Genomic DNA, 26,648 nt, shown 5'->3' on the forward strand with positions numbered 1-26,648 from the left:
CTTCTGTTGCCTGGGCCCCAAGCTCTGGAATTCCCTGCCTAAACCTCTCCGCCTCGCTACCTCTCTCTCCTCCTTTACAACGCTCCTTAAAACCTACCTCTTTGACCAAGCTTTTGGTCACCTGCCCTAATTTATCCTTATGTGGCTCGGTGTCAAATTTTTTGTCTTTTAATACTCCTGTGAAGCGCCCTGGGATGTTTTGCTACGTTAAGTTGTTGTTGTTGAAAGAAAGGAAATCAGCAGTGATGTGCTTCCAGTGATTTATTTCAACGGAAGAAATGGACAAACGTTGGAAGCTGGAAGACTGAATTTTTGGGGGGTTATTTTTATTTGAGAATAAATGGACTACACCTTTAAATACAATTTCCCAAAGATCCAGGCAGATAGGAAAGTAATTAGCCGGCAGAAAATCCGATTGCATTGATTAGTAATAGAGCACGTTGTATCCCAAACACTCTCCCGCCTTTCCTCTTTAAGAGGCCGACTGACCGTTCCTGCCACTCTCTGTCTATATTTACAACTCAACGGAATAAATAGAGAAAAACGACCCTTCGGATACTCATGTTTCGCTTTGCAGTTGCACAATATATGAATTCACTGAGCATGTCCGTGGGCGTGAGGTAACGGGAGATGAGGGACGAGTCTTCCTCCCCGCTATTGTTCAGTATCTCGGTCTGGTCGGAGGCATCATCACCTAGGAACCAAAAATTAAGATGTTCAATATATTTCTGTTTCCGCTCCCTTTGCCTCCTCAGCTCTTCAAATGCCACTCCGCCCCAATCTTATGCTCTTACTCAATGGCGTTTCATGACTGTTGGTGTGAGGGAGCGGCGAGGGAGAGAGAGAGACTCCCCCACCTCTGGGATGGATTAACTAGCGCCTGTTAAGGTGCTGACTACCCTGTAGCACTTTGGATCAAGGTTCCACATTATCAAGGCACCTCATCACCATCATCATCATACCCCATCGAAATTCCGTTCCCTACACTCAAGTGTCTTGTTAATTTTTAACTCTGTTAACTTGACTTTCCCGTGCATACAATGTATAAATCAAAGCCTGAAAGTCCTCGTCACATTTATTCTGCGTGACTTGGTTGCCCACGAGTTATGGGGTCTCCTTGCCTAATGTACAAGATTTTTGAGATGCGTCTGTCACACTTTTGGTGTCACACACTCGAATTTCTGTATCGCGCTTGAAAGAAATTCAAACAGGGAAAGAAAGCCAATTGTTTTCAAACATACAGAGACACGTCCCCCGCAACAGAGAATACCTGTGACAAAAAGTAAAAAAAATAAATAAAAGCACAATACTGCTGGAAATCTGAAATAAAAGCAGAAAATGCTGGAGACACTCAGCAGGTCAGGCAGCATCTGTGAAGAGAGAAACTGTCAACGTTTCAGCTCGATGACCTGTGGTCAGAACTGGAAAACATCAGAGATGTTTAAGCTCGTGCAGAGGCAGTTAAGGAGGGGAGGGGAGGGGAGGGAAGAACAAAAGGGACGGTCTGTGGTAGGATGGGAGGCAGGAGAGATTAAATGACAAAGGGATGATGGTGCGAGGCAAAAGGAGATGGTAATGGGACAAGTTAAGAAACAAAAGATGGGTCTAGAGGAGGTGTAAATGGCAACAACAGAACCTGCTGTCCTGGGATTGACTTCAGGGGTCGCTCTTCATATTACACAGGATGAAAAGTCCTCTCACCTCTGACTGACATGCGAATCAGGCTAAGATGCAATTAGCTTCCCACAGTGCGGCAATCCCTCAGTACTGCCCCTCCGACAGTGCGGCGCTCCCTCAGTACTGCCCCTCCGACAATGCGGCACTCCCTCAGTACTGCCCCTCCGACAGTGCGACGCTCCCTCAGTACTGCCCCTCCGACAATGCGGCACTCCCTCAGTACTGCCCCTCCGACAGTGCGGTGCTCCCTCAGTGCTGCCCCTCCGACAATGCGGCACTCCCTCAGTACTGTCCCTCCAACAGTGCAGCGCTCCCGCAGTACTGCCCCTCCAACAGTGCGGCACTCCCTCAGTACTGCCCCTCCGACAGTGCGGCGCTCCCTCAGTACTGACCCTCCGACAGTGCGGCACTCCCTCAGTACTGCCCCTCCGACAGTGCAGCACTCCCTCAGTACTGCCCCTCCGACAGTGCGGCACTCCCTCAGTACTGCCCCTCCGACAGTGAGCGCTCCCTCAGCACTGCCCCTCCAACAGTGCAGCACTCCCTCAGTACTGCCCATCCGACAGTGCGGCACTCCCTCAGTACTGTCCCTCCGACAATGCGGCACTCCCTCAGCACTGCCCCTCCGACAGTGCGGCACTCCCTCAGTACTGCCCCTCCGACAGTGTGGCACTCCCTCAGTACTGCCCCTCCGACAGTGCGTTGCTCCCTCAGTACTGCCCCTCCAACAATGCGGCATTCCCTCAGTACTGTCCCTCCAACAGTGCAGCGCTCCCGCAGTACTGCCCCTCCGACAGTGCAGCGCACCCTCAGTACAGCCCCTCCGACATTGCGGCGCTCCCTCAGTACTGCCCCTCTGACAGTGCGGTGCTCCCTCAGTTCTGCCACTCCGACAGTGCGGCGCTCCCTCAGTACTGCCCCTCCGACAATGCGGCACTCGCTCAGTACTGCCCCTCCGACAGTGCGGCGCTCCCTCAGTACTGCCCCTCCGACAATGCGGCACTCCCTCAGTACTGCCCCTCCGACAGTGCGGTGCTCCCTCAGTACTGCCCCTCCGACAATGCGGCACTCCCTCAGTACTGTCCCTCCAACAGTGCAGCGCTCCTGCAGTACTGCCCCTCCGACATTGCGGCGCTCCCTCAGTACTGCCCCTCCGATAATGCAGCATTGCCTCAGTACTGCCCCTCCGACAGTGCAGCACTCCCTCAGTACTGCCCCTCCAACAGTGCGGCACTCCCTCAGTACTGCCCCTCCGACAGTGCGGCGCTCCCTCAGTACTGACCCTCCGACAGTGCGGCACGCCCTCAGTACTGCCCCTCCGACAGTGCAGCACTCCCTCAGTACTGCCCTTCCGACAGTGCGGTGCTACCTCAGTACTGCCCCTCCGACAGTGCAGCACTCCCTCAGTACTGCCCCTCCGACAGTTTGGCACTCCCTCAGTACTGCCTCTCCGACAGTGCGGCGCTCACTCAGTACTGCCCCTCCGACAGTGCGGCGCTCCCTCAGTACTGCCCTTCCGACAGTGCAGTGCTCCCTCAGTACTGCCCCTCCAACAGTGTGGCACTCCCTCAGCACGGCCCCTCCGACAGTGCGGCACTCCCTCAGCACTGCCCCTCCGACAGTGCGGCGCTCCCTCAGTACTGCCCCTCCGACAATGCGGCACTCCCTCGGTACTGTCCCTCCAACAGTGCAGCGCTCCCACAGTACTGCCCCTCCGACAGTGCAGCGCTCCCGCAGTACTGCCCCTCCGACAGTGCAGCGCACCCTAAGTACTGCCCCTCCGACATTGTGGCGCTCCCTCAGTACTGCCCCTCTGACAGTGCGGCGCTTCCTCAGTACTGCCCCTCCGATAATGCGGCATTCCCTCAGTACTGCCCCTCCGACAGTGCAGCGCTCCCTCAGTACTGCCCCTCCAACAGTGTGGCACTCCCTCAGTACTGCCCCTCCGACAGTGCAGCACTCCCTCAGTACTGCCCCTCCGACAGTGCGGCACTCCCTCAGTACTGCCTCTCCGACAGTGCAGCGCTCACTCAGTATTGCCCCTCCGACAGTGCGGCGCTCCCTCAGTACTGCCCTTCCGACAGTGCGGCGCTACCTCAGTACTGCCCCTCCGACAGTGCAGCACTCCCTCAGTACTGCCCCTCCGACAGTGCGGCACTCCCTCAGTACTGCCTCTCCGACAGTGCGGCGCTCACTCAGTACTGCCCCTCCGACAGTGCGGCGCTCCCTCAGTACTGCCCTTCCGACAGTGCAGCACTACCTCAGTACTGCCCCTCCGACAGTGCAGCGCTCCCTCAGTACTGCCCCTCCGACAGTGTGCCGCTCCCTCAGTACTGCCCCTCCGACAGTGCAGCACTCCCTCAGTACTGCCCCTCCGACAGTGCGGCACTCCCTCAGTACTGCACTGGAGTGTCGGCCTGGATTTTGTGCTCGAGTCTCTGGAGTGGGGCTTGGACCCATGAGCTTCTGACTCAGAGGCGAGAGAGTGCTGCCCACTGAGCCACGGCTGACACTGGGATGGCGTGATGACGCAGCGAGGTAGAAGTCACGCCCGCCGTCTTATTACTGGACGATTTCCTCTGTGCTCTGTGTCAAGTACAAGTGAATTTACCTTAGGCGCAGGTGGGTACTTGGGTTTGGGTGCGGGCATCTGTGGGGGCGTCCTCAGAGCAGGAGGCTGCAAAAAAGCAAAAGAAAGAGTTAATGGGAGAGACTGATTGCATAACAGGGAAATGAGAGCGAAACTGCGTTGACCAAATCTGTAGGCTCATCCATTTCGCTCAGTCACTATTGTCATCCGGCGAATCGCTGCTTATTTGGGTGCAGGCTGTCAATGCTGGGAAATTGGAATCTTTCCCACTTTTAAAGCTGGGGGCGGAGGGTGATTGTAACCCAACCCCTCCAGTGGGAAACTGATGGGACGGGACCGGTCGCCTTTTATTTAACCCACCCTTTACACTCCGCTTCCTTACACCCTGCCCCCCCTTATATCTCGCCCCCCCTGCTCCCCCCCCGCCTCCTCTTACACACCATTGACTTCAAATGAACAGCTGACTGGCTCGCCTCAGTTTCATAAGAACGTAAGAACCTAAGAAATAGGAGCAGGAATAGGCCACTCGGCCCCTCGAGCCTGCTCCGCCAGTCAATAAGATCATGGCTGATCTTGGGCTCAAAGCCACTTCCCCGCCCGCTCCCCATAGCCCTTCACTCCCTTATCTTGTAAAAATCTGTCTTATCTCCACCTTAAATGTATTTAATGACCCAGCCTCCACGGCTCTCTGGGGCAGAGAATTCCACAGATTTACGACCCTCTGAGAGAAGAAATTCCTCCTCATCTCAGTTCTAAAAGGGTGATCCTTTATTCTGAAACTATGCCCCCGAGTTCTAGATTTTCCCACGAGGGGAAACATCCTCTCTTTTTCATCCTCACAGTTTCCCACTGTGTTCGGTTAAAATTAGAGCGCTTCAGCTATGAAGAGAGACTGGACAGGCTGGGGTTGTTTTACTTAGAGCAGAGAAGGCTGAGGGGGGACCTGATTGAGGTGTACAAAATTATGAGGGGCATAGATAGGGTAGATAGAAAGGAACTTTCCCCCTTAGTAGAGGGGTCAATAACAAGGGGGCATAGATTCAAGGTAAGGGGCAGGAGGTTTAGAGGGGATTTGAGGAAAAACTTTTTCACCCAGAGGGTGGTTGGAATCTGGAACTCACTGCCTGAAAGGGTGGTAGAGGCAGGAACCCTCACAACATTCAAGAAGCATTTAGATGAGCACTTGAAACACCATAGCATACAAGGCTACGGACCAAGTGCTTGAAAATGGGATTGGAATAGACAGGGCTTGATGGCCAGCGCGGCCACGATGGGCCGAAGGGCCTCTTTCTGTGCTGTATAATACTATGGGGGAAAAATTCAGTTGTTTGTATCTCCCGTTAGCACCTTAAGAGGGCACAAATGGGGCGCAAAGCAACTAGCGCCCGGGCGTGGCGATGTTTGCGCTGCTCGCGAAATTAACTCGAAATTTTGCTCCGGCGCTAAACACTACCGCCATGATCTCCTGCGGCGGCAGATCGTGACATCAGTCGAGTGCGCAACGCCCCGGACCGGATATTGAGTGGCGCCCCCTGCCTTACCGCCTGCCGCTAGCAACGACAGGTTGAGGGGAGCGTTTTGCAGTCGGGAAGGGACTGGGGGAGCGCTATTTAAAGGCGACCGCTTCCTGCCTTTTTTTGTTGGTGACATTTTTGCACCACGCATTCTGAGAGAGAGAGAGAGAGACTTCTGGAGAGATTCAACGCTGTGTGAAGGAGTTTTGGGTACTGAGCAGCACTTTGCAGGTTCATTTTGATTTGCCCTTCCTTGCTTCGCCAGCGCTCTGAGGTAGCGCCTCGCTCCTCGGCCTTTGCACCTTAGGACAGGTGTGAAGCACCTGATTTAGCGCTCCAATCACCTCCAGGGGCGATAAAAGCCAAGTTTGCCGTCGGAGGCGATAATTAGCGCCAGGCGCTAAACTTTGCGCACGGCCGATAATGGCGCCCCAAATGGGGCGATACTGAATTTTTCTCCCTATGACTCTAACACTCCCCGCTTCATGTCAGTGTCCAGGTCACGTGCAGCAGGAGCCACGCGGAGAACGTTCCCAAGTCTGCCCAAACCCCCAAGCTCCGCAGACTGCACCCGGTCAATAGTCCCAATCCCCGCACCATCAGCTGACTGCCCCTGCCAACTGAGGGCGGATCCATGGGGCAGCTTTGTCCTCTCCACTCACTCCCAGTAAAACTGAGTCCGTCCAACCCAAATCTGACATCATGCCCTGCGCTAGCTCCATTCATTTTGTACCCATGTCAGGCACTGGCCCAGGATTTACTGGCGAGTTTAATGGCGCTCGCCCTCATTAAAGTGCAAATAGTCCAGCAGCTTGTGACGAGGAAGAGATACTCTGCCAGTGGCGAATCATCACAGTTTGCGCCATTAGCCTCGCAAAAACGGCAGCTCGCCCTCAACCTCCCCTTGAGCTTCAAGAAATTGCGGCATTTGCGCATTAATTGCACGTTAAACTCACCACAGAAAGTTAGGGCTGGTACTTAACAGCGTAAGGACCCTTTTAATGACTAGATTTGTGTTCCTGCAATGCCACTCAACCTCTCTGGCCCAGAAAGGGAACAATTGAAACTGTGGACTCTCATTCCTGCGGGTAGTAAATTGTTCCTAGAGAACATTAACATTTAAAATGTTTTCTTACCTTTCCTTTCTGTCTCTTTTTTTCTCTCTCAATCAAATCTCTCCTTCCCTCTCTTTGGGCTGGATTTTCATTCAGCAGTCGGGAAGGAGGCAGGACTACAACTTTCGGGTTTTAGTCCCGCCTCCATTGACATCCGGCCAACCGACCCGATTTTCCCTTGATTGACCTTGTTGAGCCCGCCCAGCGGGCTCAGCAGGCCAATTAAGGGCTACCCGGCAACAGGTGACGTCACAGACTGAAATTTCATCTGTCAAGAGTTTTTGACAGATGAAATATCAGCGTTTCACAGCTGCTTGAAGCTGTCAAACACTGACAGTCTGACTTCTAACCTGAGTCCTTCTACACAGACTCAGTTAGAACTCTCACCGGCACTGAAAGCTGAAGGCTGTCACTTTTGACAGATCGCAGCCATTCAGCTTTCAGTGCCGGCTGAGTGATGGACTCCCGATGCCTAGAGGAAGAAAGGCTGTTAAGCTAAGTACAGGTAATTTAAACTTCTTTACACACTTTAGACACACCAAACACACTTACCTTTGCACTCATGCACCCATCACTCACCTGAACACCGACATCACGACCCCTCCAAGTCCTTCAACCCGACGGCCTGCCTGCTCTAACCTGGCGTGGTTTGGAGCCGTCGGGAATCCCACGCAACACTCCTCAAAATAGGGATTAGGCTAAAAACTGCCTGTTAACTACCTGTTAACAGGCAGTTAATTGGCACTAATCGCTTCCCGCCTCGGGTCGGTGGGTCCCAGTGTGGGGCGGGTACCCGCCTCCCTTGAAACTTACGTGGAGGCGGGTTTTGGGCGGGATGGTGTCGGAACCCCCGAATTCGGGATTTTTGCCCACATGCCTGAAAGCCCGCCTCACAGCACACTGAAAATCTGGCCCCTTATTTCTCTTTCTGTACCTGTTTTGACTCTAATTCAACCTATTTTCTTCTTTATTGTTCCTATTTCTTTCACCATCATTAAATTTCATTGGTTAAGGAGAGCGACTGTAGGTCCCGTCGTTTGCTAACATCCCAGATGCCCTGTTTCCCTCGCTGCACTGTTACAGCTCACACCTCCAGCAACTCGCAGGGCAAAACATTTTCAAGCTGAAGGGCGAGGGAAAAAGACTAACTGACGGGCACGCCCTACTCCAGCAAATTCTGGCCCATTATTTCATCCAATGTGCAACACTCGGTATTAAACTTCATCTGCCATCTGTCTGCCCATCTGCACTGAGGAGCCAAGTTCTTAGCTGCACCCTAGATGTTTCCTGCTTGGCCTATTTTAGTGCAAATTAATAACTCGGTGAACATACCTTGCCTGACGGTACAGGAAAGGCTGGCTTATTTGACGGAACTTGAGGAGGAAATGCCTGCAAGAACAAAACAATACTAAATCAGTGATCTGTTAATGTTTTAGATCAGAACTGTCATACCCGAGGTGTGCTAATGCACCGACAGCTCCTCTGTGTGAGAACGCAACAAGTGGACACATCTAGTTGCTGCGACTTACCACGGCAGGAGGGTAAGGTGCAGATGCTGGCTTGGCGTATGGAGGAGGGGGTGGAGAAATCTTCATTGGACCCTGAAACGTGACACGAGAATTAGCGATGTAAGAAAACCCATCAGCAAAACGACTAAGCGTCGGGGCTGTTGAGAGACAATGGAAATTGACAGCACATAGGGGTTGTGCGGCATTTTGATACACTTTGTAATATTTGCTCTTTTGCTGTCTTAGAATATACAGCAGGTGTTATATTATTAAGTCTGCCAGGTGTAGAACGATGGATAGGTTATTTCTCCTCCATTCTGTTTGATGGCATTTGCTCTGCACTTGAGGTCTCTCATTGTCAACATGGGGCAGCCCCATCTCATTGTCAACATGTGGCAGCCCATCTCATTGTCAACACGTGGTAGCCCATCTCATTGTCAACATGTGGCAGCCCCATCTCATTGTCAACATGTGGCAGCCCCATCTCATTGTCAACATGTGGTAGCCCATCTCATTGTCAACATGGGGCAGCCCCATCTCATTGTCAACATGTGGTAGCCCATCTCATTGTCAACATGTGGTAGCCCATCTCATTGTCAACATGTGGCAGCCCCATCTCATTGTCAACATGTGGCAGCCCCATCTCATTGTCAACATGGGGCAGCCCCATCTCATTGTCAACATGGGGCAGCCCCATCTCATTGTCAACATGTGGTAGCCCATCTCATTGTCAACATGTGGCAGCCCCATCTCATTGTCAACATGTGGCAGCCCATCTCATTGTCAACATGTGGCAGCCCATCTCATTGTCAACATGTGGCAGCCCATCTCATTGTCAACACGTGGTAGCCCATCTCATTGTCAACATGTGGCAGCCCATCTCATTGTCAACACGTGGCAGCCCATCTCATTGTCAACATGTGGCAGCCCATCTCATTGTCAACACGTGGTAGCCCATCTCATTGTCAACACGTGGCAGCCCATCTCATTGTCAACACGTGGTAGCCCATCTCATTGTCAACATGTGGCAGCCCATCTCATTGTCAACACGTGGTAGCCCATCTCATTGTCAACATGTGGCAGCCCATCTCATTGTCAACACGTGGTAGCCCATCTCATTGTCAACTTGGGGCAGCCCATCTCATTGTCAACACGTGGTAGCCCATCTCATTGTCAACATGTGGCAGCCCATCTCATTGTCAACACGTGGTAGCCCATCTCATTGTCAACATGTGGCAGCCCATCTCATTGTCAACACGTGGCAGCCCATCTCATTGTCAACATGTGGCAGCCCATCTCATTGTCAACACGTGGTAGCCCATCTCATTGTCAACACGTGGCAGCCCATCTCATTGTCAACACGTGGCAGCCCATCTCATTGTCAACATGTGGCAGCCCATCTCATTGTCAACATGTGGCAGCCCATCTCATTGTCAACACGTGGTAGCCCATCTCATTGTCAACTTGGGGCAGCCCCATCTCATTGTCAACACGTGGCAGCCCATCTCATTGTCAACACGTGGTAGCCCATCTCATTGTCAACATGTGGCAGCCCATCTCATTGTCAACATGTGGCAGCCCATCTCATTGTCAACACGTGGTAGCCCATCTCATTGTCAACATGTGGCAGCCCCATCTCATTGTCAACATGTGGTAGCCCATCTCATTGTCAACATGTGGCAGCCCATCTCATTGTCAACATGTGGCAGCCCATCTCATTGTCAACATGTGGTAGCCCATCTCATTGTCAACATGTGGCAGCCCATCTCATTGTCCTCGAGGTAAAAGCCCTCATCTTCCTTCTCTACCTTCCCCCTCCCAGTTTCACCAACGGCACGGGTGCCATTAGATTGAAGTCGGGAATGTCTCACATCACCCACACTCCATACCAATGCCCCCTGCTTCAAATTAGACTCAATCACAATCAGAATTCCGTCCAGGGCCATCACTTAATAGGTGATTAGAGAGTTGTTGGAGCATGGAATTCCCCAAGGGAGTGGTTGCGGGCAGAGTCTATTCTACCTTTCAAGGGAAAGAGTAGACGAACATTTTAAACTAAGGAAGATCTCGGAGCTGTGGGGATAAGTTCTGGATTTCCCTAGATATGAGAGGTCAACTTCTATTTTTTTTTCCATTCTTGGGATGTGGGCTTCGCTGGCAAGGCCGGCATTTATTGCCCAGCCCTAGTTGCCCAGAGAAGGTGGTGGTGAGCCGCCTTCTTCTTGAAGGATTGATACCACTTAACAGCCAACCACGTTGCTGTGGGACTGGAGTCATGTGTAGGTCATGCTGGGTAAGGATGGCAGGTCTCCTTCCCTAAAAACCACTTGGGTTTTTATGATAATTCGACAACTTCATGGTCACTTTCTTTTAATATTTATACAAGCTTTATATTTCCAGATTTATTTACTTTTTTAAACTATATTCAAAAGGGGAAAAATTGGGTATCGCCCATTTTGGGGCGCTAATATCGACCGGGCGCTAATTATCGCCTCTGACTGCAAAATTCGCCTCTATCGCCCCTGGAGGTGATTTGAGCATTAAATCAGGCGCTACACACCTCTCTTAAGGCGCTAACGTCGGGGAGCGAGGTGCTACCTCAGGACGCTACCGAAGCTCAGGCGATGCCCGTTACCATGGAAGCCAGACAGACTGGCGCCGTCCAGTTCTTAAAGGGGAGGGGCCATCTTGCTGGCCAGCCACACCCTGCTCGTTGCAGCCTCGTATCTCGGCCTGGAGAGACCTCGAAAGCAATTGTGTTGGAAGCACTGATGGATAGGCCCAGGGAAAGAGCTCGGCGCCTAGGAACCTCAAAAGTGGTGCTGAGGGCCAAAACTCCTTAGGACAGCGTTAAAACCAAAAATTTTGCCGACAAGAAAAGGCAGGAAACGCCCGCCTTGAAATAGCACTCCCCCAGCCCCTTCCCGACTTGAAAACATTCCCCTCTACTGTAACGATCAAAAACATGTAATTCTATAGTGGACACTAGGTGGAGCCGTAGAGCTGTGTAGAGCTGTATATAGCTGTATATAAGACTACACTACCCAGCTGTATATATATTAAAACTACATTACCCATGAGGCTAGGCTACCCACAAGGCAGCAGTCAAGATGGAAGCCTCTACAAGATGCTGTACAAGTCCACATGTGCTCAATAAAGTAACTAGCAAAAGCTAGCTGTGTTCATAATAAGAATGTCTATTTATTAATGAACATAACATCTACCTGTCGTTCCTAGCAGTAGGCGCTAAGGTACAGGACGCGACTCAATATCCGGTCCGGGGCATTGCACACTTGACTGATGTCACGATCTGCGGGCGCAGGAGATCGTGGCGGTAGTGTTTAACGCCGCCGCAAAACGACTGGTTAATTTTGCGAGTGGTGCTAAAATCGCCGCGCTCGGACGCTAAGTTCCTAGCGCCTCCCGGAGGCGCTAAACAACCGAATTTTTCGCCCAAACTCTCAAATTGCCATGGTGGGAACTGGATTATTATAGTCGAGGGCCTACGGAATTACTAACCCAGTAACATAACGGCTGCACTACCATGTTCGCGCGACTACAGAGCGGCGCAATCGAAGGACTTGCCTTGGGATTGTGGGCTCTTGTTACTTGTGGAGTTCCTGGTGCACTTTCAGTAAAGGCTGGATTAGTGCTTCCGGACGGCTGACTCGGCGGGCTCCTAAAGATAGAATCAGGTGGTTACAGGCCGAACTCATCAACAAAACAAAACCACAACACTTCACAGTTCGGATATTGTCATCAAGAATTTGCAGATTGCAAGCCACAAATCCTTGACACAACTCAACTTGAATAAAACCAGAAAAAGCTGGGGATACTCGGCAGGTCAGGCTGCATCTGTGGTGAGAGAAACAGGGTCAACGTTTCAGGTCGATGAGCCTTCATCGGAACTGGAATGTTGCCTGTCAAGTTAAAGACGACCTTTCCGATAGGACGTTCTGAAGAAGTTATTGAGAGAGAGGCACAAAGTACTCGGAGCAAACTTACTACAAATACAGGAAGCCCTGCATGAAAAATAAGAGCTGGAAATCTATGCGAATATGGCAGTGTGGGGCACCAACACAAGTTCACAGTCCTCGTTGCCCAGTAACACTGGGATGCTTCAGGGGTGTGTTTAACAGCACAAAAACAAGATACGTGGGCCCTCTCTTGGACTGAACCCAGGAACAACCCAACAAGCAACTTTCAGTGCTCGAGGCCTGTTCTGGACTGACAGGCACGTGTATCGAGCAGGTGGGGGTATTTACTCCTTCTATGTTCTTCAGTAAACTATCATCAACAACAACAACAACTTCTATTCATATAGCGCCTTTAGTGTAGTAAAACATCCCAAGGCGCTGCACAGGAGTATTTTAAGACAAAAAATTTGACACCGATCCACATAAGAAGAAATTAGGGCAGGTGACCAAAAGCTTGCTCAAAGAGGTAGGTTTAAAGGAGCGTCTTAAAGGAGGAAAGAGAGGTAGTGAGGCGGAGAGGTTTAGGCAGGGAATTCCAGAGCTTACGGCCCAGGCAACAGAAGGCGCGGCCACCAATGGTTGAGCGGTTATAATCAGGGATCCTCAAGACGGCAGAATTAGAGGAGCGTAGATATCTCGCAGGGGTTGTGGGGCTGAAGGTGGTTACAGAGATAGGGAGGGGCGAGGCCATGGAGGTATTTGAAAACAAGGATGAGAATTTTGAAATTGAGGCGCTGCTTAACCGGGAGCCAATGTAGGTCAGCGAGCACAGGGGTGATGGGCGAACGGGACTTGGTGCGAGTTAGGACACGGGCAGCCGAGTTTTGGATGACCTCAAGTTTACGTAGGGTAGAATGAGGGAGGCCGGCCAGGAGTGCATTGGAATAGTCAAGTCTAGAGGTAACAAAGGCATGGATGAGGGTTTCAGCAGCGGATGAGCTGAGGCAAAGGCGGAGACGGGCGATGTTACGGAGGTGGAAGTAGGCGGTCTTAGTTATGCTGCGGATATGTGGTCGGAAGCTCATTTCAGGGTCAAATACGACACCAAGGTTGCGAACAGTGTGGTTCAGCCTCAGACAGATGTTAGGGAGAGGGATGGAGTCAGTGGCTCGGGAACGGAGTTTGTGGCGGGGACCGAAAACAATGGCTTCGATCTTCCCAATATTTAATTGGAGAAAATTTTTGCTCATCCAGAACTGGATGTCGGACAAGCAGTCTGACAATTTAGAGACCGTGGAGGGGTCGAGAGAAGTGGTGGTGAGGTAGAGCTGGGTGTCGTCAGCGTACATGTGGAAACTGACGCTGTGTTTTTGGATGATGTCGCCATGGGGCAAGATGTAGATGAGAAATAGGAGGGGGCCAAGGATAGATCCTTGGGGGACACCAATGTCACAACAATTTCACCGTGCGTGTACTTTTCTTCGAAGGTGAGCATCTGGGATTACCATTTGCTCTTGTCTTCTCTGAGGTTTGATCATTTTGGAGTGTATTTACGCTGCAGGTTTAGGATCGGTGCGAAGTGAAGTGTAAGATCCAGAGGCAGTCCAACTTGACCGGGGAACCACCTCACATTACTCGACTCCAGGCGGAGAGCAACTCCAACGGCCTGAGCTGCAAAGTACTCAGGTGGTTCGAGGACTCGACAGCCAATGAAGTACTTTTTTGAAGTGTAGTCACTGTTGCAATGTAGGAAACACGGCAGCCAATTTGCACACAGCAAGCTCCCACAAACAGCAATTGCGACAATCTATTTTAGTAAAACTCGGCTGCCCGTGTCCAAACTCGCAACAAGTCCCATTCACCCGTCACCCCCTGTGCTCGCTGACCTACATTGGCTCCCGGTTAAGCAGCGCCTCCCGTTCTCTGGGTTACTGCGTGACCACCGTCTGTACCGCTCGACACATTAAGAAAATGCACATGCTTGTTTAAGAAATTAGCTGCTGGTAGCTTTGCTCTGGTAAACATCCCCAGGTTTAAGCCTCGTCTCTTGCTGGTCTGGTCTGAGAGGAGCAGGCACGGGGGGTTAAGAGCTGGCTATATCAACGATTATTTCTTGCCTCAGCTCATCCGCTGCTGAAACCTTCACCCATGCCTTTGTTACCTCTAGACTTGACTATTCCAACGCACTCCTGGCCGGCCTCCCACATTCTACCCTACATAAACTTGAGATCATGCGAAACTCAGCTGTCCGTGTCCTAACTCACACCAAATCCCGTGCGCCCATCACCTCTGTGCTTGTTGACCTACATTGGCTCCCGGTTACGCAGCGCCTCAATTTCAAAATTCTCATCCTTGTTTTCAAATCCCTCCGTGGCCTCGCCCCTCCCTAGCTCTGTAATCTCCTTCAGCCCCACAACCCCCCAAGATATCTGCGCTCCTCTAATTCTGCCTTCTTGAGCATCCCTGATTATAATCGCTCAACCATTGGTGGTCGTGCCTTCTGTTGCCTGGGCCCTAAGCTCTGGAATTCCCTGCCTAAACCTCTCCACCTCGCTACCTCTCTCTCCTCCTTTAAGACGCTCCTTAAAACCTACCTCTTTGACCAAGCTTTTGGTCACCTGCCCTAATTTCTCCTTATGTGGCTCGGTGTCAAATTCTTTGTCTTTTAACGCTCCTGTGAAGCACCCTGGGACGTTTTACTACGTTAAAGGCGCTATATAAATACAAGTTGTTGTTGTTGATTGAGGGATAAATATTGGCCAGGATACCAGGGATAACTCCCCTGCTCCTCTTCAAAATAGTGCCATGGGATCTTTTAAATCTCCTGAGAGGGCAAACAGGGCCTCGGTTTAATGTCTCATCTGAAAGACAGCAGCTCCGGCAGTGCGGCACTCCCTCAGCACTGCACTGGGAGTGTCAGGCTAGATTTTCGTGCTCAAGTCTCTGGAGTGGGGCTTGAACCCACGATCTTCTGACTCGGAGGCGAGTGTGCTACCCACTGAGCCACGGCTGACACCTAAGATTCCAACTCGACTACCTGGCTGCACACACTGCTGTGTTTTAAGGTTTGCCAACGTCACGGACCTGCACGTGTGCACCTTTGTAAGTCAATAAATACTATTTACCTTGGCAGGGCTGTTTTCTTTGTGTGTTTCTTATAGAGGAATATTCCAGCAACTAGGATGAGCAATACCGCAACCACAACAATAATGATTATTGCTGTAAGGAATGAAATAAAAATATATTAACATGATGACACATAAAAAGTTTTTTTTTAATAAATGGCACAGCGAGTGGGCATTTATCCCAGGACCAGGGCTGAAATCCAGCCAAGGCTAATGGAAGGAAGTTGGCTGGAAGGCGCCAAGTGAAATATATTTAGGCACTCAATCCAATCACGCCTGACCGTGGAGCCACAGCACAAAACCGTCACAGTCTCTGCACCGAACTGGCAATCCTCAGCGGATCCCGGATGGAAGGAGTGAAAGATTTCACACTGCGGCAAACCAGTGTTCTCCTGGGAGTGCCGGGTGCCAACACTTGAGGCTGAAAGCCAAGGGAGAAGAAGCTGATCGCCTACCCTAGCACAGAATTTCAGGTTTTAAAACCTGCTCTAATACTGAGTTTTGAATATCGCAGAACAACGGATTACTTTTTTTATTCGTTTATGGGATGTGGGCGTCGCTGGGCAAGGCCAGCATTTATTGCCCATCCCTAGTTGACCCTTGAGAAGGTGGTGGTGAGCCGCCTTCTTGAACCGCTGCAGTCCGTGTGGTGATGGTACTCCCGCAGTGCTGTCCGGGAGGGAGTTCCAGGATTTTGGCCCAGCAACGATGAAGGAACGGCCGATATATTCCTAAGTCAGGATGTTGTGCGACTTGGAGGGAAACTTGGAGGTGGTGGTGTTCCCGCGCGCCTGCTGCCCTTGTCCTTCTAGGTGGTAGAGGACGCGGGTTTGGGAGGTCCTGCCGAAGAAGCCTTGGCGAGTTGCTGCAGTGCATCATGTAGATGGTACACACTGCAGCCACGGTGCGCCGGTGGTGGAGGGAGTGGATGTTTAAGGTGGTGGATGGGGTGTCAATCAAGTGGGCTGCTTTGTCCTGGATGGTGTCGAGCTTCTGGAGTGTTGTTGGAGCTGCACTCATCCAGGCAAGTGGAGAGTATTCCATCACACTCCTTACTTGTGCCTTGTAGATGGTGGAAAGGCTCCTGCAGTGCAGTCACTTTGGACTGCAAAATAACCGTGACAGCACTTGGAATACAATCCATTGGCTGCAGAGCACTCTGTGACATGCTGGGGACACAGTGAGGTGCTATGGAATAGCAAGTTCTTGCCACCTGTCCAGGAGGGCTTGGGTTTGGATTAGGGGAAGAGACAAATTAAGCCAGGATTCCCACTCCCGCTCGCGATCAAGTGACTCTTGGACGGAGTCAATGCGCTTGGCCATTGGATGAGGACAGGATTGGACACGGCTGCGTTGCCTCCCACGGTGCAATAGCCTGCCAACACTCACTGTCTGGGACTAGTCACTTAGGCAGGCGCCTCGTGTTCCCCAAAACCACCCCCACCCCTCCCCATAGAACCAAAGCCCAGTGCCCGCAGGAGGGGAGAAATTTGGTTTACAAAATCCAATAAGGAAACAAAGCTTCGGACTGGTCATTGACTCTTTGAGGGAGTAACTCGGTATTGCTGGGGTCTTACCAAATGAAGGAAATGAGCTGGCGTGTGCCTCGAACTGGCACTGCCGCAGGTGATTACAGGCCTGCAATAATAAACACAAGAGATGCATTCAGAGACTGAGTGTTGATTGAATGCTAGGAATACATCACATAGGGTTGCCAACTCGCTTCGACCTATTGCTGGAGGCTTCATCACATGACCTCCCACCTCCAAACACCGCTCCTACATTGACTACACTGCAAGAAAGGACTTCATTGGCTGTAAAGCGCTTTGGGGCGTCTTGAGGCTATGAAAAGCACTGTAGAAACCCAAGTCTTTCTTTTTTCTCCCCCTCCCCAGTCAAACAATTTTTTTGCCAACTCCAGTATTTTTAAGACTAATAAATGAAAGTGTTCGAAGAAAATCAAAGAAAACACAGCCTTTTTTTCCCCCCCACCCCAATGATTTTTCTCCCGGGTTTTGCTCCGGGAAATTCATCTCTAATTCCTGGAGATTCCAGGGCGATCCTGGAGGGGGTTTGGCAGCCCGGACATCGCGGCAAGGCGCTGCGGCTCAGCCAAGGTGGGACCCGAGGGCGCGTGTGCGCACTCCGCAAGTTTTAGCGTTGGGGGGCCGAGGCGAGCCGTGAGGCCGTGTGAGCGCACCCTGAGACGCGCAAAGGCAGGAGAGCGCGGAAAGGCAAGACATGGCCTCAGCTCGGCCTGGCACTGCTCCGGCTCATTGCAAAATATTGGACAAGCGGACAGATGAGCACAGCGTGGTAACTGAAGATGTTTCAGTTGTGCAGCAGATGTTTCGTAATCTCCAGACACATCACATCACATCAGGTGCGGAGCGTTCAGTGAAATGCCTCTGTGTGTTTTCCCCTCTCCTGTCCTCTGTCAACCCAAAGGAGAGGAACTGACGGAGCGGCGGACTACACGAAACAGCGTTTTCCTACATATTAACAGTCGGTGCGCTTCAGAGTCACTCGTTGCATGCCAAGTGTTTTCCACTCTCGCACTGTCAGACGCTCAAGTCTTTCCAACGGGTTTTCACTCCACTGACTGTCGCAGTAAAAGATATTCTTCAAATACAAACATCAACGCGCTGAATTTATAGGACTCAACAACTGAGGTACTGTCTCTTAAGGTGATGAGACGAAGGTTAACCCGTCAGTGGTACTGTTTGATGGGAAGTGGTAATAGTGGGGCAGGTACAGAAACAGAGAGAGGGAGACAGAGAGAGAGAGACAGACAGAAACAGTCAGAGAGAGAGACAGAGACAGAGAGAGAGAGAGGGGGAGAGAGACAGACAGAGAGAGAGAGGGGGAGACAGAGAGAGAGACAGAGAGAGACAGAGAGAGAGAGAGAGAGAGACAGAGAGAGAGACAGAGAGAGAGCGACAGAGAGAGCGAGACAGAGAGAGCGAGACAGAGAGAGCGAGACAGAGAGAGCGAGACAGAGAGAGCGAGACAGAGAGAGCGAGACAGAGAGAGAGAGACAGAGAGAGAGAGAGACAGAGATAGAGAGAGAGACAGAGAGAGACAGAGAGACAGAGAGAGACAGAGAGAGAGAGACAGAGAGAGAGAGACAGAGAGAGAGAGACAGAGAGAGGGGGGGAGACAGAGACAGTGAGAGAGACAACACCAACTTGTATTTATAGAGCGCCTTTAATGTAGTAAAACGTCCCAAGGAGCTTCACAGGAGCGTTATAAAACAAAATTTGACACCGAGCCACATATAGGACAGATATTAGGACAGATGACCAAAAACTTGGTCAAAGAGGCAGGTTTTAAAGAGCGTCTTAAAAGAGGAGAGAGAGGCAGAGAGGTTTAGGGAGGGAATTCCAGAGCTGAGGGCCCAGGCAGCTGAAGGCACGGCCGCCAATGGTGATTAAAATAGACAGACAGAGAGAGGGAGAGAGGGAGAGAAAGAAAGAGAAAGAAAGAGACCAAGTGAGGGACAGAGCGAGAGAAAACAAATCGGGAGCGCAGGATTGGCCAGGCCTGGGTGGGGACAGGTGCTGATATGCAGCAAGCTTATAGCTTGGAATGGCGCAGTGACTCCACAACAGGGCAGAGGGTGTTGGGGGGGTGGGGGGGGGCGGGTGGAGGGGTGGGGCGGGGGTGGTGGGGGGGTGTTGGTGGAGTGTTGGGGTGTTGGTGGGGTGTTGGTGGGGCGTTGGGGTGTTGGTGGGGTGTTGGGGTGTTGTTGGGGTGTTGGGGGGGTGTTGGGGGGGGGTGTTGGGGGGGGTGTTGGGGGGGGTGTTGGGGGGGGAGCGCGGCAGGAGGGGAAACTTTACTGAAAGAGGATGCTTATGGACCTTTCAATGTGAATGATCGTGCATGCGCAAAAAATTTGAATGGGCCGCACAGCTGGTTAAAGGGCCCGCACACCAAACAAAAAAATTACAGGGAACATTGAGGGTGATAATGTTTGCAGACGGTCCCTGGGAGTGTGTTAATATAGAAAAAGGGTTACAGAGAGCGAGGCTCTTCCGCATAAAAAAAGTTTTTGGATCTAATGTATCGGTCACGTAGCATTAGTATTTCTTTAAAAAAACGAGAGAGAGAGAAGACAGTCATTTCATGTTGGTTTCACCGAGCCAGGAATTTACAAGCACCCACCAACCTACTAACTTCCCTCACCAATAGCAGTTGGACTTTTGTGGTCATCTGAATGCAGATCCACCTTTGCAGGTGTATTGCTTCCATCGTTTCATTCCATTTGGAAAGAAAAAGGTCGGAGGGGAAAAATGTCACAACATTTTTTTTATTCATTCACTGGACGCGGACGTCGTTGGCAAGCCCAACATTTATTGCCCATCCCTGTACAACTGACTGGCCATTTCAGAGGGCAGTTAAGAGTCAACCACATTGCCGTGGGTCTGGAGTCAGCAGGTAAGGGCGACAGATTTCCTTTCCTGAAGGACATAAGTGAACCAGTTGGGTTTTTAATGACAATCTGGTGGTTTCATGGTCACCATTACTGATGCTAACTTTTTAATTCCAGATTTATTGAATTAACTGAAGTTAAATTCCCCAGCTGCTGTGGTGGGATCTGATTTCAACTTATGCCTCCAGGGTCATTAGTCCAGGCCTCTGAACTTAGTTGAGTAACATAACCACTATGTTACTGTTCCCAGTGACTGTTCGCCTTGGAACAGAGCAGGTTAAGAGGTGACCTAATAGAGGTTTTCAAGAGGATGAGCGGTTTTGACAGAGCAAAACGATTCCCTCTGGCGAGTGGGTCAATAACTCGAGGTCGTCGATTTAAAATCATTGGCCAAAGATCGAGAGGGGAGATGAGGAGAATTTTTTTCATTCAGAGTTGTGGGGATCTGGATCGCTCAACCTGAAAAGGTGGTGGAAGCTGATTCCATCAACATAGAAACAGAAAAATAGGAGCAGGAGTAGGCCATTCGGCCCTTCGAGCCTGCTCCGCCATTCAATATGATCATGGCTGATCCTCTATCTCAATACCATATTCCCGTTCTCTCCCCATACCCCTTGATGCCTTTTGTGTCTAGAAATCTATCTATCTCCTTCTTAAATATATTCAGTGACTTGGTCTCCACAGCCTTCTGTGGCAGAGAATTCCACAGGTTCACCACCCTCTGAGTGAAGAAATTTCTCTTCATCTCAGTCCTAAATGTCCTACCCCGTATCCTGAGACTGTGACCCCTCGTTCTAGATCCCCCAGCCAGGGCAAACATCCTCCCTGCATCCAGTCTGTCTAGCCCTGTCAGAATTTATACATTTCAATGAGATCCCCTCTCATTCTTCTAAACTCTAGTGAATACAGGCCTAGTTGACCCAATCGCTCCTCATACGACAGTCCTGCCTTCCACGGAATCAGTCTGGTGAACCTTCGCTGCACTCCCTCTATGGCAAGTATATCCTTTCTTAGGTAAGGAGGCCAAAACTGCACACAGTACTCCAGGTGTGGTCTCACCAAGGCCCTGTATAACTGTAGTAAGACATCCTTGCTCCTGTACTCAAATCCTCTTGCAATGAAGGCCAACACACCATTTGCCTTCCTAAATGCTTGCTGCACCTGCATGTTTGCTTTCAGTGACTGGTGTAACAAGGACACCCAGGTCCCTCTGTACATCAACATTTCCCAATCTATCACCATTTAAATAATACTCTGCCTTTCTGTTTTTCCTACTGAAGTGGATAACTTCACATTTATCCACATTATACTGCATCTGTCTTGTATTTGCCCACTCACTCAATTTGTCTAAATCGCCTTGAAGCCTCTTTGCATCCTCCTCACAACTCACAATAGTTTCGTGTCGTCAGCAAACTTGGAAATATTACATTTGGTTCCTTCATCCAATTCATTGATATATATTGTGAATAGCTGGGGCCCAAGCACTGATCCCTGCGCTACCCCACTAGTCACTGCCTGCCACCCCAAAAAAGACCCATTTATTCCTACTCTCTGTTTCCTGTCTGTTAACCAATTTTCAATCCATGCCAGTATATTACCCCCAATCCCATGTGCTTTAATTTTGCACACTAACCTCTTATGTGGGACTTTATCAAAGGCCTTCTGAAAATCCAAATACACCACATCTACTGGTTCTCCCTTATCTATTCTACCAGTTACATCCTCAAAAAACTCCAGTAGTTTTGTCAAACACGATTTCCCTTTCATAAATCCATGTTGACTTTGTCCAATCCCGTTGATATTTTCTAAGTGTCCTGTTATCACATCCTTTATAACAGACTCTAGCATTTTCCCTACTACTGATGTTAGGCTAACCGGGCGTTGGGGTGTTGGTGGGGTGTTGGGGTGTTGTTGGGGTGTTGGGGGGGGTGTTGGAGGGGGGAGCGCAGCAGGAGGGGAAACTTTACTGAAAGAGGATGCTGGGACTGAGAGTCCAGTTTCAGCGTTAACCGATCTCGGGCTTGGCAGAAACACAGAAAGTGTGACCTAAAGAGGTCAGTGAGGTGGTGATCTTACCGTATCTTCAGGGCACTTGGGGAAGCAATTGTTGACTACAACTTCAACACATTTTGCGTTTAGACACATCTGTGGAGAGGGCAGATTTGTAGAGAACATCTCAGTTATAAAGGTGTAAGCTCGGTTCAGATCAGCCGGATTTAAATCGGAGAGAAGCTTTGTGTTGGAAGCAAAGCAGCATGTGAAACAACTCAGCTCACGGCCTGTGCAGCCACAGAGCATGGTTCACTCCAGTACAGGGGTCAAACGCTTCACTTTACAAACAGCTTTAGCGGAATCGCCTCTTACACCTCGGGTACGCAGAGCAGAGGCAATCAACATTCCAAACTGGAGTCTGTGCGGGGATCCCAGGACACTCCTGAGGTGAGCGGATTGAGGAGGTTAACTGCGAACAGCTACTGATAAAAAAAAAATTGGTTCTGACATGAGAGCCCTGTCTTCCTTTGAGCGTCTGACATTATCTTAGGTCACTCTAGGGCGTCAGTATTTGCAGGGGGTCACCTCGGGAGTCATAGAGTCATTGAGTCACAGAAGGAGGCCATTCAGCCCATCGAGTCTGTGCCGGCTCTCTGTAGAGCAATCCAGTCAGTCCCATTCCCCCGCTCTATCCCCGTAGCCCTGCAAGTTTATTCCCCTTAAGTGCCTATCCAGTCTCCCCTTGAAAACATTGAGGCCTAGAAATTGGGTTGGGGCGCAAAAGTCGCCTGAGCGCAGGATTTAGCGCAGCGTTCGCGGCTTCAGCGATCGTCCGATATTCAGTTTCATTGCCCCTCGAGGGACACGGGGCGAGGCTCGAGGCGCTCCGCGTCCCTCTTAGGGCGCTGAAACTGAATATCGCAGCTGCGGCACGGCACGCTGCGGGACTGCAGGCCTTCCTCCCACTGTTAAGGGGGAGGTGCCTGCAACAGCACGAACCCCGATCGCGAGTGCCGGCAAACGAGCCCAGCACCAAGAAGAAGTGCCGGGCTCTCGTGAAACAGCCGGCAATGCCGCGGGGGGGGGGTTAAGAGGCTGGGGACGGAGGTGCTGGCAGGCGGCCGCCGAAAAAGGCGGCCGCCCCGCACCTCCACCTTAACTTGCGCCGCTGCCGGCACAGTAAGGCCCTGTGAACTGGGTGCGGGTAGTGAACGGCGCAACTGCGCCGTTCGCTACCAAATATCGCGAACGGGGCACTGCGCACACTGATGACATCATTGGTGGCGGCGCAGCACAAAAGACTAACACCACCATTATCGCCCCAACTCAATATTGCGGGAGGCGCAGCCAGTGGCGCTACAGCCACTGCCTGCCTCTTTAGGCGCTAACAAGTGGCGCTACTTACCCAATTTCTCCCCATGAGTGTCTCCGCTTCCACCACTTCCGTTGGCAGCAAGTTCCAGGTCCTCAGCGCTTGCTGTGTAAAAAAGTTTTTTCCTCACATCTCCCCTGTATCTCTCGCCTAAAACCTTAAATCTGTATCCCCTAGTCCTTGTACCATCAACTCGTGGGAACAGCCTTTCCCTGTCTAGCCTATCGAAACCTGTCATAATCTTGTACACCTCCATCAAATCACCCCTCAACCTCCTTTGCTCTAATGAAAACAAATCCAGCTTCTCCAACCTGTCCTTGTAGCTGAGATCCCCCAGTGTATTAGTATTGGCCGGGAGGCTGATGATGTTTGCAGACGGTCCCCGGGAGTGTGTTAATATTGGTCGTGGGGTCCTGGGTCTGGGGGCATGTCAATATTGTCAGGGGGTTCCCTCGATAGTGTGTCAGCATCGGTAGTGGGATCCCCTAGGGAGTGTATTGGTATTTGTTGGGAGGTTGACCAATGTCCCCAGTAAGCTGTGTGGCCGCGCGGTACCCGAGAGGTCCTGCTCAGGCTGCTTATGGACCTTTCAATGTGAATGATCGTGCATGCGCAAAAAATTTGAATGGGCCGCGCAGCTGGTTAAAGGGCCCGCACACCAAACAAAAAAATTACAGGGAACATTGAGGGTGATAATGTTTGCAGACGGTCCCTGGGAGTGTGTTAATATAGAAAAAGGGTTACAGAGAGCGAGGCTCTTCCGCATAAAAAAAGTTTTTGGATCTAATGTATCGGTCACGTAGCATTAGTATTTCTTTAAAAAAACGAGAGAGAGAGAGAAGACAGTCATTTCATGTTGGTTTCACCGAGCCAGGAATTTACAAGCACCCACCAACCTACTAACTTCCCTCACCAATAGCAGTTGGACTTTTGTGGTCATCTGAATGCAGATCCACCTTTGCAGGTGTATTGCTTCCATCGTTTCATTCCATTTGGAAAGAAAAAGGTCGGAGGGGAAAAATGTCACAACATTTTTTTTATTCATTCACTGGACGCGGACGTCGTTGGCAAGCCCAACATTTATTGCCCATCCCTGTACAACTGACTGGCCATTTCAGAGGGCAGTTAAGAGTCAACCACATTGCCGTGGGTCTGGAGTCAGCAGGTAAGGGCGACAGATTTCCTTTCCTGAAGGACATAAGTGAACCAGTTGGGTTTTTAATGACAATCTGGTGGTTTCATGGTCACCATTACTGATGCTAACTTTTTAATTCCAGATTTATTGAATTAACTGAAGTTAAATTCCCCAGCTGCTGTGGTGGGATCTGATTTCAACTTATGCCTCCAGGGTCATTAGTCCAGGCCTCTGAACTTAGTTGAGTAACATAACCACTATGTTACTGTTCCCAGTGACTGTTCGCCTTGGAACAGAGCAGGTTAAGAGGTGACCTAATAGAGGTTTTCAAGAGGATGAGCGGTTTTGACAGAGCAAAACGATTCCCTCTGGCGAGTGGGTCAATAACTCGAGGTCGTCGATTTAAAATCATTGGCCAAAGATCGAGAGGGGAGATGAGGAGAATTTTTTTCATTCAGAGTTGTGGGGATCTGGATCGCTCGACCTGAAAAGGTGGTGGAAGCTGATTCCATCAACATAGAAACAGAAAAATAGGAGCAGGAGTAGGCCATTCGGCCCTTCGAGCCTGCTCCGCCATTCAATATGATCATGGCTGATCCTCTATCTCAATACCATATTCCCGTTCTCTCCCCATACCCCTTGATGCCTTTTGTGTCTAGAAATCTATCTATCTCCTTCTTAAATATATTCAGTGACTTGGTCTCCACAGCCTTCTGTGGCAGAGAATTCCACAGGTTCACCACCCTCTGAGTGAAGAAATTTCTCTTCATCTCAGTCCTAAATGTCCTACCCCGTATCCTGAGACTGTGACCCCTCGTTCTAGATCCCCCAGCCAGGGCAAACATCCTCCCTGCATCCAGTCTGTCTAGCCCTGTCAGAATTTATACATTTCAATGAGATCCCCTCTCATTCTTCTAAACTCTAGTGAATACAGGCCTAGTTGACCCAATCGCTCCTCATACGACAGTCCTGCCTTCCACGGAATCAGTCTGGTGAACCTTCGCTGCACTCCCTCTATGGCAAGTATATCCTTTCTTAGGTAAGGAGGCCAAAACTGCACACAGTACTCCAGGTGTGGTCTCACCAAGGCCCTGTATAACTGTAGTAAGACATCCTTGCTCCTGTACTCAAATCCTCTTGCAATGAAGGCCAACACACCATTTGCCTTCCTAAATGCTTGCTGCACCTGCATGTTTGCTTTCAGTGACTGGTGTAACAAGGACACCCAGGTCCCTCTGTACATCAACATTTCCCAATCTATCACCATTTAAATAATACTCTGCCTTTCTGTTTTTCCTACTGAAGTGGATAACTTCACATTTATCCACATTATACTGCATCTGTCTTGTATTTGCCCACTCACTCAATTTGTCTAAATCGCCTTGAAGCCTCTTTGCATCCTCCTCACAACTCACAATAGTTTCGTGTCGTCAGCAAACTTGGAAATATTACATTTGGTTCCTTCATCCAATTCATTGATATATATTGTGAATAGCTGGGGCCCAAGCACTGATCCCTGCGCTACCCCACTAGTCACTGCCTGCCACCCCAAAAAAGACCCATTTATTCCTACTCTCTGTTTCCTGTCTGTTAACCAATTTTCAATCCATGCCAGTATATTACCCCCAATCCCATGTGCTTTAATTTTGCACACTAACCTCTTATGTGGGACTTTATCAAAGGCCTTCTGAAAATCCAAATACACCACATCTACTGGTTCTCCCTTATCTATTCTACCAGTTACATCCTCAAAAAACTCCAGTAGTTTTGTCAAACACGATTTCCCTTTCATAAATCCATGTTGACTTTGTCCAATCCCGTTGATATTTTCTAAGTGTCCTGTTATCACATCCTTTATAACAGACTCTAGCATTTTCCCTACTACTGATGTTAGGCTAACCGGTCTGTAGTTCCCTGTTTTCTCTCTCCCTCCTTTTTTAAATAGTGGGGTTACATTTGCTACCCTCCAATCTGCAGGTACTGTTCTATAATCTATAGAATTTTGGAAGATAAATAATTTTAAAAGGGAGTTGGACGTGTACTGGAGGATGAGGAACTGACAGGGTCACGGACAAAGAGTGGGGATGTGGGACTGAGCACCACTGCTCTTTCAAAGAGCCGGCACAGGCACGACGAGCCGAATGGCCTCCTTCTGTGCTGGTAGTTTCTACGATTCTATGAAAAAGATGGAGAAACTAAAAGCAGCGGCATTCTGGGGTAAAGAAGCGCACAGGAAACACTGGCAACACACTGCGGTCCTGTCAGCACCCG

The 26,648-nt window shown here is 50.4% G+C and overlaps 1 protein-coding gene across 2 annotated transcripts in view; it reads right to left on the reverse strand.

Moving 5' to 3' along the window:
• Window positions 1-302: 302 nt before the first annotated feature.
• Window positions 303-26,648, reverse strand: part of LOC147097887 (zinc metalloproteinase-disintegrin-like VLAIP-A) — a 92,236-nt gene continuing 65,890 nt past the window's right edge. The window contains exons 17-24 of one of the 2 annotated variants that reach the window (XM_085970937.1): window positions 21,955-22,023; window positions 17,024-17,084; window positions 15,447-15,540; window positions 11,990-12,083; window positions 8,426-8,497; window positions 8,229-8,285; window positions 4,289-4,354; window positions 303-694 (exon numbers count right to left, since the gene is read on the reverse strand). In XM_085970937.1, the coding sequence (XP_085827063.1) occupies window positions 662-694; window positions 4,289-4,354; window positions 8,229-8,285; window positions 8,426-8,497; window positions 11,990-12,083; window positions 15,447-15,540; window positions 17,024-17,084; window positions 21,955-22,023 (546 nt within the window). In that variant the 3' untranslated portion in view covers window positions 303-661. The remainder of the gene's footprint in view (window positions 695-4,288; window positions 4,355-8,228; window positions 8,286-8,425; window positions 8,498-11,989; window positions 12,084-15,446; window positions 15,541-17,023; window positions 17,085-21,954; window positions 22,024-26,648) is intronic. The other variant, XM_085970939.1, reaches the window with a different exon arrangement.

Source organism: Somniosus microcephalus, chromosome 30 (genome assembly GCF_052327205.1).
Source record: "Somniosus microcephalus isolate GS21.2 chromosome 30, FLI_Smic_1.0, whole genome shotgun sequence".
In the NCBI taxonomy this organism is placed as follows: domain Eukaryota; kingdom Metazoa; phylum Chordata; class Chondrichthyes; order Squaliformes; family Somniosidae; genus Somniosus; species Somniosus microcephalus.